The sequence below is a fragment of the Condylostylus longicornis genome, unplaced genomic scaffold (genome assembly GCF_029603195.1).
Source record: "Condylostylus longicornis isolate FDR11 unplaced genomic scaffold, ASM2960319v2 ptg000018l, whole genome shotgun sequence".
Classification (NCBI taxonomy): domain Eukaryota; kingdom Metazoa; phylum Arthropoda; class Insecta; order Diptera; family Dolichopodidae; genus Condylostylus; species Condylostylus longicornis.
Window position 1 is genome coordinate 9,927,375 of NW_026577987.1, and position 18,064 is coordinate 9,945,438.

The 18,064-nt window shown below is 22.4% G+C and overlaps 1 protein-coding gene across 4 annotated transcripts in view; it reads left to right on the top strand.

Moving 5' to 3' along the window:
* The window catches only part of LOC129606300 (putative uncharacterized protein DDB_G0277255), a 44,381-nt gene extending 27,094 nt beyond the window's left edge, over positions 1 to 17,287 (top strand). Inside the window, exons 1-9 of one of the 4 annotated variants that reach the window (XM_055516551.1) lie at positions 9,073 to 9,091; positions 9,612 to 10,005; positions 10,097 to 10,362; positions 11,217 to 11,347; positions 11,865 to 12,197; positions 12,475 to 12,596; positions 12,661 to 13,151; positions 13,215 to 13,524; positions 17,106 to 17,287. In XM_055516551.1, the coding sequence (XP_055372526.1) occupies positions 9,624 to 10,005; positions 10,097 to 10,362; positions 11,217 to 11,347; positions 11,865 to 12,197; positions 12,475 to 12,596; positions 12,661 to 13,151; positions 13,215 to 13,524; positions 17,106 to 17,236 (2,166 nt within the window). In that variant the 5' untranslated portion in view covers positions 9,073 to 9,091; positions 9,612 to 9,623 and the 3' untranslated portion in view covers positions 17,237 to 17,287. Of the gene's footprint in view, positions 1 to 9,072; positions 9,092 to 9,611; positions 10,006 to 10,096; positions 10,363 to 11,216; positions 11,348 to 11,864; positions 12,198 to 12,474; positions 12,597 to 12,660; positions 13,152 to 13,214; positions 13,525 to 15,147; positions 15,773 to 17,105 lie in introns of those variants that run through there. The other 3 variants (XM_055516550.1, XM_055516552.1, XM_055516553.1) reach the window with 3 other exon arrangements.
* Positions 17,288 to 18,064: the final 777 nt, after the last annotated feature.

An 18,064-nucleotide genomic window follows, 5' to 3' on the forward strand; every position in this document is an offset into this window, starting at 1 on the left:
TATATATATATATACATTATACTCATATACAGCACACAGTATTTTATTCATATAGAGAAGAGTATAAAAGAATGGGTACTTTATTATGATATGCGATTTATTTTATTACACTTAATGGTTTATTATGCTTTAATTTAATACTGCTGTTCTTATTTGTTGTTATATTTTTTCTGCTTTTACCTATATATATTTAATCAAAATGCATAATAATACTTACCTCTACCAACCAAATGATTATTTCTTAATACATTCTTTTTTTTTACATTTTTTTTTGAAATTTTCTATATGGTTATTCTTGTATTGTAAAACTTATTTGCAAATAAACCATATTAACCGGTCGTGTACATTACACAGAAGATGTAAAGGAAAATTTATGGCTAAAAATATATATAGAAATAAAATTTTTCCAATAGTTTTTCAAATACAACGTGAATCCATGTTGTGATTACGTTTGCAAAAAATAAAAGAAAACCAAAATCTAAAAAAGAACACATACATGCGAGACATATTAGTTAGCCATAGCTAGCTAATAAAAAAAAGAACAAGTAAGTCGAAATAAAATCAGTTTATGATAAAAAAAAAAATTTATTACAAAGTCTAGTTAACAATTTTTGTTGTAATTTACGTGGTTTTTGCTTTTTCTGCTGCTTCTTCATTTATTTTTGATGTGTTTTGCTCTTCTTTTTTTAGTTTGTTTTTATTATATTGCTGCTTTAATTTGCGAAAAATGTAGAACAATGACTTTACCTGTTCGGTTGGTCTGTTTATTATTATAGGTTTTGATGGTTACAAATACAAGTTATATTAAGTAAGTATAACATGTTATATTTGAAAAGAAGAAATATGTGAAAATAATAGTGAAATTGTTACATATTTACCTATCTATTGTTATTATTATAACACGTTATACATATATACAGTCAGTATTAAATACAAACTGTACACTCGTAACGATTTCAGTATTTCACATTGTCAAAAACATACTTCTGAAATGACTTTTAAAACCATATTGAAATTCAATTGCATTTCAGGATGCAAATTATGATTTTTTGACATTGATACTTCTCTTCAAATTGACATTATAATAAAATTACAAATATAATTATTTATAATTCTCCTCTAAAATTAGCAAAACTTTTGTTAATTTTCTACAAAGAAATTTAACTCAAAAAGTCGAAAATTGGACTTAATACTTTATTTTCAAAATTTTATGTAAAGCATACAGAATTTTTGAAATACACGATTTGCTTTTCCTTGCGCTTCGAAAACGAATTGCCATTATTTTGCCACTATTTTATTAGAAAATATATAATTATAAATAATATTTTTTTAGTCTGTTAGAAATTATTAAAACAATGTTTTAATAAATTTTTAATATTAACCTAATAATTTGAACTAAGATTTGAACTAATATTTGAACTAAGATTCAAAATTTTTAATACAAGAGACATTGCTGTATATCAAACGTGAAATTATACTATTCTGCAGCAGAACTATATTTTGCGGATTTCGATCCATAGGCTTTTGACTTTAATCCACCAAATCTTTCATAAGATAGCTTTCTAATTTGCAAATTATGAAAATTTTATTTTAAATGTCTACTCAACACATTTGATCCTCACTAATATTTCGAAATTATATTAAAGAAATTGTTTTTTTTTTTTTTTTTAACACCGACTGTATATATAAAAGCTTACATACCAATGTAATTACTGTAAATGTATGTACATAGTAAAAAATGTATATACGTATATGGGGATAAGGAAATTGTTTTCCACATAACTTAACTCTCTTCTTCTTGATGGTCTGTAAAGGAATTGGTCAGTTAGTTTTTCTTTTTTTTTATATAAAAATTGTGCAAATAAGTAATTAGAACAAAAAGAGGGAGTGAAAATGATAGAAAGCAAAGAATAAAAATAAAAAACGAAAAAGGTTATTAAGAGATTTTAAAGATTAATACAGAAATAATATAAATAAAAAAAAAACAAGAAAACAAACCCAGAGTAGGGTGTAATTTTTGAGTTGTTTCAACTAATTTTAATTATATACCGCGTATTTATTACATGAAATTCTAATAGTATATAAAATTGATCGGATTTAAGTATAGTTCTCTTATATAAATAGAATGAAATTAAATAATTTGAGCAAAATAACTATAAACTATTCCTGATCTATTTTTATATTATTTGAAATTTTTTTAAAGAAATAAATTTTAATAGTGATTTAGGCTTTTTCATTAATTTATTTATTTTTTATTAGCATTTCTTAATATCTTTAAATAGATTTTTCATTAATTTCAGTACAGTTCGTCCTACAGTTACGTGTAAGATAGTATTACATGAAGAAATTTAATTATTGCTTTCTCCTCAAAATTATTACTTTTTAAATTGAAAGTTAATCGATAATAATATGGAGAAGGTCCTACTTTTTTGTATTAGACAATATTGGAAATTATTATACTTTCAATATTAAAATGGGATAGGTTAAATATTTATAAAAATAGGTAAGGTACAGGTAATCAAATTAAAAAGAAAAATGTCCAGATAATTTATAGTTTTTTTTGTTTATCTTAAAATTTTTAATTAAAATAAATCTAATTTTATTGCAAAAATGTAATTCATTATACTTAAATAGATAAAGTAAAACATTTAATATTATATATATACATACATTTATATTATATAATTTCGGCGTACCTCTTAGGTTTATAAATAAAATATTCTTATGGTGTATACATATAGGTAAATACCGTCCAGGTTTGTAGTTACAATAGTTACACTAGGGTATATTAAGAAGTGTATGAGATGAATAGTTGCAGACAAATTTATTTTAATGTTTTTATATTTTTATATGAAAAATAATGTCAGTAATGTAATATCTTAAATAATGAAAGTTCCATATTTAAGAGGTCCAGTTACAAATAACTCATAATTGCACTTACAGTCATATTTATTGTACATGCCTCTAAAATAGTAAGATGAAAGCATTTCCGTTTAAAATAGATTAACATAACAATTAGAAATTTTATTTTGAATAATGCATATATCCTTTTCGTTAGTACTGACACTATTAATTACACTGGTTGGTGTTCACAATTCTATTTCCAATTTGTATCAAAAATAGTATTGCTTAATATTGAATAAATTTATTTATTTACATATACTTAATAAGTATTTTAATACTCAAGTAAATTAACAAATTCATACTTAAAATTAAGCTCGAAAAATTTTCTTGATTTCGCCTACTACACAAGTAGGCGATTTTGCTGAGTTTTTTATGACAAAAATGACTATTTATTATATTAAATATTGATTAATAAATAAAAATTTAAATAGTTGTCGAATTGAGAGAATATAAACATAAAAACTTCTTTCAAGAAAATCTATAAAAACAAGATTTAAACAAAAAGTAAAATAAATTTTTTTTTTAGATTTTTTTCAAAAACAAGAACATAAAAGAACATGTTTCCGAATATTTACCATTTTTTTTATTTTAGCGTTAAATGTTTTGTATACATGGCTGCATATATATTTTGATAGCAAGTAAGTTCAGATCCATCGGAATTAATAACGTACATACATATGTATGCAAAAAAATGTATAATAAAAAAACAAAGAAGCAAACATGTACTATTAAAAATTAAAAATTAAAAAAAAAAGCAGTTATTTTTTATTAAGCAACTAGCTAATTCTTGTTGCTGAGTCAAATCAAGTAACAAAAGTACATTACACGTAAAATATTTATTTTATAAGTAAGTTTGTTAAAATATATTACGTTATTATTTATTTATTATTACATACATCTATATTTTGTTTACTGTGATTTTGAATTTTTAATAATAAAGTTATTTGAATATTCCGTTCAAATAGCTTGCTTACTAAGTTTAGTAAGTATTATCGAAATATATTTTCTTATTTTTTATTTTTATATTTTATTTCCTAAGCTTTCTTATAATGCTCAAAACACAATCAAAGAAAATGTGACTCATTTAAGTCTAATACAACATATTTGAATATTTTAATAACAAGAAAACGTATTTATAGAAATAAAATGTTTATCTATACTTACATATTCATATATCCATATAAAATAAAATATTTTCTATGTAAACAAGTATGAATGTGTTGTATGTATGAATAAAGAATGAAGAAAATTAAAAAAATTCAAAGCAAAATTGAAAAGAAACTTGTCTTAAAAAAAAAGACCAGGTAATGACATCAATTAGTAAATAAAATAAATTTTTTATACTATAGATAAAAATCATCGGTTAACTAGTGAAATGTGCTAAATCAATTTTTGCAAATTTTTATCATTGCAGACTAAACTATTACTGAATCTATTTAATGCATAACTACAATTTAATTCTCGTAACGATTTTGTATGTGTGTACATATTTAATTTATTTACTCAATATATACGCACATATCTCATCCTCATGTATTTCATTCATATATTGTAAATGGTTTCGAATAACTATTGACTTAGAGTACTTAGACTAATACTAAAACTTTGTGCATTTTGTTTGCACTAAATTTTTTATAGGTAGTTAAATGTATAATATATTTTGTAACTACGAAATAAACTGTATTTAATTAAAAGTAACTACTTATGTTAAAAAAGTCCAAAAATTTTGAATAAATTTTATAATGCTTCATTTCGCAATTTAAATATTTAAGAACACAAATTTTTTGATACATGATAAACTGAAATTTTAATTTTTGATATACTTAGTAATTGTAAAGTAGAAATTCCAAATTTTCAAAATTTAATTAAAAATTTTTCTGAATATCTCCCAAAATTTTCAAATCCCCACAAACTGATTTTTTTTGACTTAGTAGGTTTTGGATAACAAACAAAATTTTGTTTTTGAATATCTTTTATGAAAATATTGCATTATATGAATTTAAACATGTGTGCTTGTAAAATAAAATTGTTGTAAGTTAATTTAAATAAAAATAATAATAATAATAAACAAAGAGAGAATAATAAACGAGACTCGATTCAATATTGACATTGAAATCATAAAAAAAAATAAAAATAATAATTTTTTGTTTTTGTTTTTTTTTTTTGTTATTTTCTTTATTTCGTACTCAAATTGAATCATAAGTGATTTTTTTTTATTATTTTGAAAAATAGCTTTATTATTTTAGTTTTGAATTCAAAAATTATAATTTTATGAAAAAATAAAATATTTTAAACTTGCGTAAGTTAAGAATTGTGTTTAATTAATTTTCTCTTTTTTTTTTTATTTTCGATTTTTTTAATTAAATAATATGAAAATATTTAAATATTTTGATACCAATTAAGTGTTTGTAATTTTTGTAATATAAAAATTTATTTTTTTATTATAATTTACAGTTTCAAATTGAAAAAAAAAATAAAAAAAATATCATAAATTAGAATTTTCATTGAATATTTATTCATATTAAATTGAGATATTAATTAATGATTCAATTAATATATTGATATAAGAAATTGAATATATATGTACATACATTACGTACATACGTATGTACAGAGATAGCATAACACTTGTAACATGTTAAGTGAATGATTACAGTGAACCAATTTTTTTGTTATAACTATTATATTGTAGAAATTTAAAAAGAAAAATAAAACAATTAAAAATTCAATTAATTAATTATTATTGTAAAAATTCTAAAAATAATAAATTGTTCATTCCAATTTTCCTTCATTTTTATAACATATAAGAATTTAGTGTTACATTTTTTAATAAAAATTTGTTTAGAGAATGGAAAATGTAAAATTAACCAGCCCCAATACGGCATATTCGTATAAAGCTTTATGAATAATACTTATTAAGTCAAAAAATCATATACATACTTATTTCGAATAAATTAAGTTTAAAGTATATAAATTTTTTTTTTTGGAAAAAATTTAGTATTTTTATCTTTTGGCATTGAGTACTAATCATAAATACGGTGTACTGATATTAAAATAGCCCATTTAAAACAAAAACCTTCAGCTTAATGAAATTTTAGATTTTATATTTGGAAAAAAAATTTATTACTTTTTTAAATTTTTTAAGAGTAACTTTGAAATTAATTAGGCTAAATATATTATGGCCAAATATAAAAAGTTTCAAAATTCCAGTCCTAGAGCAGCTAACCCTAGAACAGTAAAATTCGATTTATTTGCTTATAATCATAAAAATCAACTTATATTTTTCTTTAAAATTTTATAATTTTCGACAAAACAAATCTTTTACAGATAAGTATATAAAATATAGATATAGAAATAAATAGACATTTATGAACTAAAGAAAACAATCACATATAATAATGTAAACAAAAATCTTTTGTTATAAGTATAACAAAATTTAAAGTTATAACTATAAATATATTATGTTTAAGTAAGAAAGGCATACTATTTTGATTAAATTTCAAGAATAAAACCATAATATTATATAAAAATATTCTAGTTTTATATAAGATAACGCTGCAGTAGCCTTCTGTAATTGTTAATTAAAAGTGGCACTGATTTATTATCAAATATATTTCAACTAGCCATCCCTATTTTATCCTTAAATTCAACAATATTTCAATGAATTTCAATAAAACTGACAATATTTCACACCTTTGTTCATTTTATTTTTGTATATTTTGTATACCCCTTAAAATTTGAATTTTCTAACGGAAATATTTTATCATCATATTGTTTGTTGTATATTTTTTTCATATTATATTATTCATTTTCATTTTATCGGAATTACATTAGTATTTTAAAAGTCCTATCCTTAAAAAAAACCTTAATTCCCAATTAGTAATAACGACATTCTATCCAAACTTACACGGTTTTCAAATAACAAATAAGCGGTTTTGCTGATTCATTTCGCTTTTCAGCTCATATTTATATTACATATATATATACATACAATAAAGTTTCTACCTTGTGCTCGTGTGTATGTTCTGTACATTCACCTACAAAAAAATTAAAAAAAAAAAAAAAAAACATTTTTTCACCTATTTACTCTCAAGCTTTACCGGTATTCCAAAAATATTTTATGGAATAGATGATGAAAAAATACCAAACGTCAATTTAAAGAATAAAAAGAAAACCCTATATCCTATATTATATAAGTATATATAGGTTTTATGTATATGTATATTTCATTATATAACAAGAAAATACACAATGCTCTTTATACATAACGTATATACTCGTATAATTAATAGATATTGAATTAATACTCGTAAAATATTATATAAGTATAAAAATCAAATTTTTGCATATTCATGAATGAAAAACAAAAAAAAATAAAAATTTCACCTGCACAAATAACACAACATACTTATAGGTATAATTTATTCGAATCTTAGTTATTTTCTTTTTTAACAACATAGTTTAGAGATACTGGAAGATGAAAATGTCATATTTTTGTTTGATACCCACCCAAAAACTTTTAAAGTTAATAAAAAGGAACACATTGATTTTATGACGTTTTCATTTTTAGATTTGAATTTCTGATTGTAATGTTAAGTGCCCTTCCTTAAATTGAAGGGAAAAAAAACTAGGTTAATTTACTTGATTAATAACAAAACAAAAAAAAAAATAATAAATAAAAAGTAACAGAACTAAAAAGGAATATTTTGGAAGAAAAAAATATCCTTCAATTTTTTTTTATTTTTGCTCACTTTTGTGATCCTATTAAATTTAATAAACGAAAAATTTTTTTTAGTAAAGTACGAGCTTTTCATGGAGATATACCGATATTAAATAACTAAAATTTTTATATTAAATTTTCATAAGGTAACAAACACTTGTCGAAAATGGAAAAAAATTTTTTTGCAATTAGATTTAAAACTTTTTTTTTATGCTTAAAGTAACTTTGAAAAATTAAAAAAAAAAATTCACGTACTTAATCTTAATTTTATTGATATCTAATCAGTTTGTTATGTTTGTGTGTGTATGAGAGTTGTTTTAGAGCTATATACGGCATAAAATGTTATGATATACTATCAGTTTATGATAATATAAGTATATATTTTAGTGAAATATTCATAAACATACATACATGAATAATCATTTATTTAAACTAAAAAATAAGTACAGGGTTACGTACGATTAAAATCATAAATTCAAGCTCGAAACTCTTTAAAAAATTTCAATTAATTAAATAAAATATATTGAAAATTTATTTCTTTCTTAAATTTGCCTTTATTCGCTAAATTTTTACATGTACTTAATACATAAGTCCTCCGAAATCAGAAAATTATTATTTGAAATATTTTAGCTAATTATGAATTTCTATAAATAAAAATTTTTTAATTAAGAATTTGTATAAATCAACAAACAAAAATTATTTCCATTTTATAAGAATATATTTTAAAACTTTTTCAATTTTATGTGATTTGTTAAGATCTGCAATTGATATTAAATTTAAATTTTACAAAAACTAGTTACAAACTTCACATTTCTCTGAAAGTAAATAAATGAATAATGTTAAAAGCTTCCTAAATCAATGTTAATAAAATCTGGTAGCAGATATTCTAAACCAGATGAAATATTTCTTAAAAAAATAACAATTCGAATCTTATAGATTGAGTTTTACTAAAATTGTAAATGAAGATTTTCCGAGAAATTGCCTTTAAACAATTATTCAACCTTTTTGACTCCTCGAATTTTTGACTTACTTAAATAGATTTGCCTATATTTGCTATTATTATGAAGAAAATTAGTACAATATCTCCTAAAAGTATGCAATGATTTTATTAATATTTAATAAACTTTTATTTTTTTAAAGAAAAATTCGTTCTTTTTTGTTTTCGTAATCAAAAATAAAATTTGAGGGGATTGTAATTCAAAAAGAAAATAATTTAATAATCGCCTATATATGCAAGACACCCGATATCTATTCATAACATTGGTTTAAATATGATTACGATTGAGAAATAAAGTAAATATAAATTTTTTTAAATATATTTCTGTAGTAACTTATTAGACTTCTAAACGGTGATTTATAATTGTATTTAATTATTCTGATATAAATGAATCATTCAGTCAATTTGTAATTTACGAATTTCGCTTGAATTTATCTCTTTCCATCTGTTTTTTTTTTTTTAAATAAAAAGTAAGTTTAAACTTTATAAGATTACATAAGCTAAATAAACAATAAAATAAAATGAATCAAATTGTTGCTTTTAATATAATATTTAATTATATACATAATTACCTTGTCACATAATAAGTGTATAGCTTTAATTTTAAATTGTTTGAAAAAATTTAAATTCTAGTCTGTAATCGAATTCATTCAATTATAATTAATAGCAATACACAATCTTTTTATCTTTGTCTTTATTTTTTATATACAACATTTATTCTAAAAACTTGGTAAACGAATATAAAAAAGCATGATAAGAATAAATAATTAAAATTATGAATTTAGTATGAGTAATTCAAAAAAAGTTTAATAAACCTTAAATAAAATTTTGATAGCATCAATAATTCAATCCAATAATTAAATTATAAATTATTAAATGTTAATGGTTTGCGAATATATGTAAATTAAATACTTACTTAATTCTTATATTGAAAATTTTAAATTTGATAAGAACTAGAAAACTAAATTTTTTATTTGCTTTTATTTTTAGATATAATAAAATATGGCTATACCACCGCCACCAGGACCTCCGCCCCCACCTGGGCCTCCACCTCCACCAGCAATGGGAGGTTTAAAATTAGGTGGAGCTGCTGCTAATTCTGGAGGTGATGTTAGATCTGCGTTATTGCAATCAATACAGAAAGGCACAAAATTAAAAAAAACTGTAACTGTAGATAAAAGTGGTCCGGCGACATGTGGTAAAGTATGTGGTGAAACAAATAATAATAATAATAATAGCACATCACCCAAACGTTCTATAAATAATACAACAACATCAATTGGAAGTAATAATACAAATAAAATTGCAAATGGTGGTCCAAAATTAGGTGGTTTATTTGAAGGTATGACTTCAATGCCGAAATTAAAACCAGTTAACGGAAGAGGTATATACATTCATTTTTAATGTACTTAAAATTTAAAAAAAATGAAATTGTCTTCAAAATACAAAAAATAATTTTCTTTTTTTTTTTTAAGGTCCTTCAACAGCTAGTCGAAATGCTCAAGATTCTATATCCGGTAATAATAATAGTAAAAAAATTAATCAAACATCAACAAGTCCGCAGCAGCAGCAACAACAACAGCAGACATCGAATGGACCATTAGATTTTAATGCAGAATTAACAAAGCACTTGACATTAAAGAAACAAAAACAGCAAATTAATGCAACTGAAGCAAATTTAAGAACAAATAGGGGTCCACCACCACAGCCTCCTGTACAAGCAAAAAATAATTTATCATCAGTAAGTATTTATGTATATGAAATATACATTTTCTACAGATGAATTATGAGTATAGTCAAGTATACATATATATATTTTCACATTATACTTACATTTTTTTTAAAGAGTATACTTAGAAAAAACCGCAACATATGGTACCATTTAAAAGCTTTCCGGCTTAAAGTAAAATATTAAATTTCCTATCCCATTTTAAATGAAAAAGAAAAATTGAATTAGTTTCCATTCATATATGAAATTCAAGAAAATTAATTTTCATTATAATTTACATGTATATGTACATAATCATTGCACCATTTTGTTTTTTAACAAATTAAAATTTCAATCACATTTAAATATTGTCGCTGCTTATTAGAAAATAAAAATCAATGTCTTTGAAATTTTATTCAAATATAAAAAAGAAATTCATTTCAATTTTACTCATATTTACTTATACAATTTTTAAAATTCATTTGTATAAAGCCCAACTAATTAATGATTCTGTACAGTTACCCCTTAGCTAAAAAATATGTTTTGTTTTTTTATTCAATTATAAAATTTAATAGCAAATTGGTAAAAAGCTTATATTGTAGTAAAGAAAAAACGAAAAATAATATTCAGTCAATCATCGGCACCAATGTGTTTTGTATTTACTAAAATATCACATTAAATTGAATAAAAAACAAATAGAGTGTGTATATTAAAAATTTTATTTATTTATTTATTTGCTTATTTTTTGTTTTTATTCTTTTTCTCATTTGATTTCACAGTATTTTACTGGTTAAATTTAGTAATTTAATCTGAATTTTGATATTTTATTAATTCGTCTCAATAATTTAAACCGCAATAATATTATGTAAAATAATTTATATTTTTAGAGTACGTCTGATTCGTCTGTTAAATCGGTATCATCAGTAGTGAGCGGAAAAGCTTCATCGCCAACATTATCCGAGGGAAGTAGTAACAGTAGTAGCAGTTATTTAGCAAAGAAAAATACATCAAATCTAAGGTAAAATTAAAAAAATATTTTAAATTTTGACAATAAGTAAAAATTAGGAGTAGTATCTTTTTTGTGAACTTTTGAGATTATAACTTTCAAAAACGTATAAGAGAAAAAAAAGGTCAAATTTGGGCCAAACTTTATTTTATTAAAAAATATTTATTAACTTATATTAAAGATTCTGTAGTTATTTAAAATGTAAAGTTTTTTATGTGAAGAGTAAAAATTTAAATTTTTTTTTTTTTAATAATTTTCTTTGACTTAATATTACAGTATTTAGAACCATTGTGTAATGAGTGTTTTTTATGATTAAAAAATAAATTTTAAAATAGAGCGCGTGTTAAGAAATTTAGTTGAAATATAATTTTTTTTCTAGTGTCTTATTTTATTCAAACTGTTAGATGTTTCATAAAATATCATTTCCCTTAAACATTATCTTTTTATAATTTATGTTTTTTTTTTTATCTTTTTATTTTATTAATTTTTTTCTTTAAACAAAACAAAACCAAAATCTGTTCTTTTATAGTCTTTCGATAGTAAATTCAAATGTAAATAGCAATAATATCAATTCATCATCTGGGACAATAAATTCATCATTATCGACATCATCTTCTGCAGCAACTCCTTTACCAAATAAATCGTCATTATTTGGTAATTTAAATAGTAGTAATAGTAGCATAAGTAGTACTAGTAACAATTCAATTTTATCGTCAACACCAACAATAACATCGATTTCACCGAAACCAATCAATCACGGGAAACCGAATTGTGCACCTAAACCGCCTGGAATACAGCAATTAGTCCAGGCGAATGGTCAGAGACCAACTGTTCAACGACATCATAGTATGAAATCACCAAGGTAGAATACAGAAATAAAATAAATTTGAAGAAAAAAAAAACTAACATCACTAATATTATTCTAATGTGTAATTTTTTTTTCATTTAATCATTCCCGCTTCATTAACATGTTCAATATAATATAATATGTTTTTGATTTTTTAATGAGATGTGTTGCTAATTCTATCTTAAATGTAATTTTTTTAAGTAACGTTTGATTTTACACTTGTTTTGTAATTAAATGTGCTTTTTATATTTAACTTTTGCTTTTTGTATTCAATAATATTTTCTCTTTTTAGATCACCACCAATCGCGCCACCAGGTATACAAAATTTTGGTACATTAAAAAATCCTTCACAACTCTTCCAATCGCATGAGTCAATTAGTGCAAATATGAGGCAAGCGCCAAATGCTCCAATTGGTATGACATCTTAAATAAAAAAAATTCAAAATCAAATTAATTAAATTAAAAATCGTTAACTTAGGTCGACCAACAGTTGCACCCCCGAAACCCCCTTCAGTTAAACCACCGCCCCCGCCTACACCTGCTAGAAGTGTTTCAAATACCAATCTTAGTAATATTCCACTAAGCGCCGCTGCATCATCCCCTTCATTTGGTGGTGGCATAAATAATAATAATCTTACTGTAAATAACACATCTGCTGTTAGTTCTACTTTTGGATCAACAAGTAATGTTGCAGCATTAAAAGATCAATTACGTGGTCAAATAAGTCATGCAAATTCAGCAAGCAATGTTTCAAATATTTCACCATCAAATACATTAACAACATCAAATATCATTGGTACGAATAGTGGTGGAAGCTCTGGTAAATTAAATTCACCAATCAATAATAGAAGTATTGGTATAGGAGCTGGTGATAAATTTAATAGTAATACACAAGTTGCAGGAGTTCCTCCTCCGCCACCACCGCACAGAGCGTGTCCACCACCACCTTTACGTCAACCAAGCAATAATGTAAATTTTTTTTTCAAATATTATTTTAATATCACTATTTATTATGATTTTTTATTGTTTTAGCAACTGAACAATCCACCGGTGCCACCACAACGGCACTCATCGATACGAGCTTCACAAGCTACAAATAATAATACAAATAGTAACAATAATAATAACCAAATTACATCACATATATGTAACATAAGTAGTAGTGGCGTAACTGGAAGTGGAAGTTGTGGTAGCCGCGTAGGAGCTGTCAATCGAATTGTCATTGATTTGGAGTCGAAATTTGCAAATCGTTTTCATAATGTTACAGAATTTTCAGCACCACCACCATATGTAAATACTGAAAAAACTTATGCTAGTCGTAATAATGTTAAAACAGCTAATGGTATGTAACATATTCCTTTTTCCATTTTAATTGCTTTATAAAATCAAATCTATCTTTAGTTGGTTTTTTTTTACTTTATAATTCTGTAACATATACTTCATACTAGTTTTTTTCTTGCAATTTTACCTGTAGATTAGACATACATATACATATTTGTACTAACAGTTCAAATTTTTTCTTCATAATCAATTTTTTTTTATCGTTTTTTATTTTTCGAAAAAGTTCAATTTGATTTAATCGGTTGTTGGCATTTAAAAAACTTTTTTCTTTAATTTGTCAAATTTTTTAGGAAAATGTAAATTTTATTACAATTTGGTTTGGTAAACATTTTCTCTTTTAGAGCTGATTGATTTTAAATATTAAATTTTAATAACTACTTGATTGTATATTCAAACGACCATATTGAATGCTAAAAATTAGTCAAAGAGTTTTTAAAACTTTTAAGCTATTAAACTTTATTTACATTTATTATCTCATGTAAATAATAAAGTCCCATATTTCGATGTAAAAATTCATTCCATTTTAAATTTTTTTCAATAATATTACAAATCTACAAATTCAATAATAAATTTTAATTGTTATAGTGTTACTTTAAAGTAATTAATTGTAAAATTTTCAAAAATGTTTTCAATTGTGTTGTTCTTATGTAAATAGTTTCTATACTACAAGATGTGGTGTACTGCATAGTGATTAACTTTAATGCAAAACTAATGTAATGTAAGAAATTTTCAGAATTCGAGAAATTCAATCTTAAACTCCGGTATACGAGTACTAGTCTATATAGATTTTGTTTTAAGAAAAATTGGAAAAATGCAATATTTTATTTGAGATTAGCACAAGAAATTCAAGTACATATTGTTTATAACCTAATGCTATTTAAATATATGTATATTTAAATAGCATATTCCAATAATAAATGTCATCGAATACTAATTTTGTTATTCGCAGCTGTTGTCGTGTATAAAAATGTGATTGGCGAATGTAATGTTTTTTTATCTTAAATGATCTCTAATATGTGAAAAGCAAAAAGTAATGTTTCCTTTTAATATTTGCTAGGATTTCAACAATAACATGGTTTTTGATCCACGAAAGATCCATATGAAATTTTGTATGATTGTTTATCACTATTTATTACATCCACTATTGTTTAACTTATACTATAATTAGCATATTAATAATATTCATATTTAACTTTAATTGAGTAATTCATTGATTTTAGGTTTTAAAAATCAAGTAACTGCTATAAAGAATTAAATAACAATAAATTATACTAAAACATTATAAGGTGCAAATATATTCTTGTTTTTTTTTTTTTGGCACAAGTTAATAAAGAAATTAAACTGAACCCTTAACGTTCAAAATATTTTAATTATTAAAAAATATCTTAATTATTGAGGTCTTCATTCCCTTTCCCAAAATATAAAAATCAACGTTTTATACACTAATCTGTACTTATTGTAATAAATAATTCTAAAAAATCAATAGTTTTATTTATTTTGTTCTTTAGTAATGTGTTCAGTAATTTCTATACAAAATTATATTTATTCGGAAATATGCAAATTAATTAAATTTAATATTTTAATTTTTACTTTTCTTTTTTTTTCATTATTTATCTTTTTTCAGGTCCGAAACTAAAAATCTGAACTGTGTGTACTTGCTTTAGCGAAAATAGTTTTGTTGAATTTTATTTTTATTTTATTCTATTTTTTTTTACGTAAATATTTTACTTTAGAAATTTAAATGCAAAAAAAAAAATAATTAACAAATTTGAATTCAAAATAAAAAAATAAAAAAAACATAAATAACTAATTAATTTAAAATTAAAAATACATAATTGTTATAATTTTAATTTAAAAAAAGAAAAAAAAAAGATTATTAAAAAGTAAAAACTTTTATTTGTATTACTTATTTTATTATATTGTTTTTCTATATGATTTTTAAGAAATATTAGAACAGTAATACTGATTTTTTTTTAATTTTTAAAAAAATTACAAAAAAAGGAAGTACTAAAGTACTTAAAGTATTATTTTGCTTTAATTACATGAAACGAAACAAGTATAATTCTCCAAACTCTGACGAATTAAAAAATTGATTTAATTTCACTTTATTTAGAATGCATAGATTCTTAATTAACAACGCTTGAATGCTTAAATAGTGCTTTACACCAAACCAAAGAAATATTTCTTTGTTTTGAATGCAACCATAATCTAGTTTTCCCGCCTAACTAAGAATTTTCTTATTTTTACATTCATAATGTAATTTTACATTAATCACTGAAAAATTTTCATTCTAATAGAATATTTTCGTTAATTATGGTGTTATATATGAAATTAAAAGGTTCGTCTTGTGTAATTAAAGTGTTTCACAATTGAAATTGGTAATACTTTTTGTGCTATAATTTTGTTTAAAATCTATTTAAGTCTTTCCTTTTTTTTAATAATCAAATATCTGTCTTTGTTAATGTTTAACAATTTTCCAATAAAATATTAAAATTTTAAACGATAATAATAATTGAAATTAGTAAAGCATGAAAATCTATTATTAAAGTGTAAAATACAACAAAATAAAAAACATTATTAGTGAAAAATTAAATAAAAATAATTTTTCCATAATAATTGAAATATATCAAAAAAATAATAAAAAAAAAAATGAAAAATTATTAACTGTTAATAAAAATGTAATGAAATTATGCAATTTTTATTATTTTTAAACTTATTTTATTTGTAATTGTCCGAATTTGCATGATCGTATTATTAAGCCTTTTGATTTTTTACTTTTGCTTTCTTTTTAGTAAATTTAGCTTTTTATTATTCTACTTAATTTATAAAATTTTGAGACTAAGTATAACGATTTTTTTATATAACATGTTTCATAATTCTTGCCTATTAGTTAATAATGTTAATTATTAACAATTTATCAATTACTTAATTGATAAATTATATATTAAAATTGAATAATTCATATTATTATAAATAATATTGTTGATTTCATGAAAATGAAATTAAGAAAAAAAATCCATACAATTGATGTGAAATTCAATTATGTAAATACTTACGTGTATCCCATCTTTGTACATACATATTATTAATGTCTTACTTGAATATATTATGTGTTCCTCCTTATGATTTATTCAAACAGTGTATAGCTATTGTGTTATAATACTCATTAAAAAGGCTCTTTTTCTTAAATTCGTAAAAGTAATTAGAAAAAAAAACCTGATGTTTAAATCCATTCTATTCGTTTTTCTTTATTTTCCTTTATTATATTTTTTTTTTAATTATTATTAAAAACCAAAAATGTATAAATACAGTTCATGTTTAGTCAGTGTATTTCGACTGATTTGCATGTATTCCTGTAAGCTTGTTTTGTTATTCAGCTTTCAAATTTTTACATATTTTTTGGTTTTTTTAATTTCTTAAATTCGTCGCGTTTTTCTTCTTTTCTGTGTATAGATTCTAGGCTCTAAATGCTTTTTATAAGAATTTTTTTAATATAGAAAATTTAATTAAATGTAAATTTTTTTTTCTAAATGCAAAACAAAAAAAAAAACAAAAAACAAAATCAAACGTATGACATTCTAGTGACCGAAAACAAAATTAAACCGAGAGCACCAGACCCTCCTAAATTACCACCATCGGCATCTAGGAAGCAATATTATCTGCAATTAAATGACCAGAAATCGACGTTAACAAGTGATGCATCTTATTGTTAAGAATAATAAATTTGCTGTGTTTTATTAAATATAAAAAAAGTTTTTTTATATACGTTATATACGTATATATACATATATATATATATATATATATATATATGAAGATAAAATAAAATATATATGTATATTTATAAATATAAATTACATATTGAATAATACAATATATTGAAAATATAATATAACATAATGTACATACCAAAATGTATAAATACATAATGTTTATGTATATTTATGAATTATATTTGTAAACATGTGTACATACATGTATATTACATAAATTGTATCTAGTCTAGATTTGGATATCGCACACATTACTGCAAAGAAGATTGTAACCCGAAAAAACATTTCCTACAACTCAACATATATTTTAACTTAGAAAAAAAATAAATATATAAAAAAAAAAAAATTCGAAAACTTATAATTTTAAAAACGGAAATTGTATATTTGTAAACGTGTAGAGCTAAAAGTTTGTACTTATATGATATATATATATATATATAATTTAATAATGTACTAATTTAATACCTAAAACATTAAAAAGGGAAAAGAAAATTATACGTTCTTAAACGGTTAACTTTCTAAACAGGCACCCATATCGTGTTAGACGCATCACCTCAAGTGATTTGATATTATTCAAAAATATTGAGTATAAATTTTTAAATTTCGAACTTGTATTTATTTAAAAAAAAATTAAAATATTTGAATAATATTTCACAACTTAAAGTGATGCATTTAAGAATAATACAAAAGCGGGTGAATAAATTAAATTTAAAAGAAAAATAGGGAAAATTAAAATCTAGTTTAATTTTTAATATTAGTTTTGAAAAT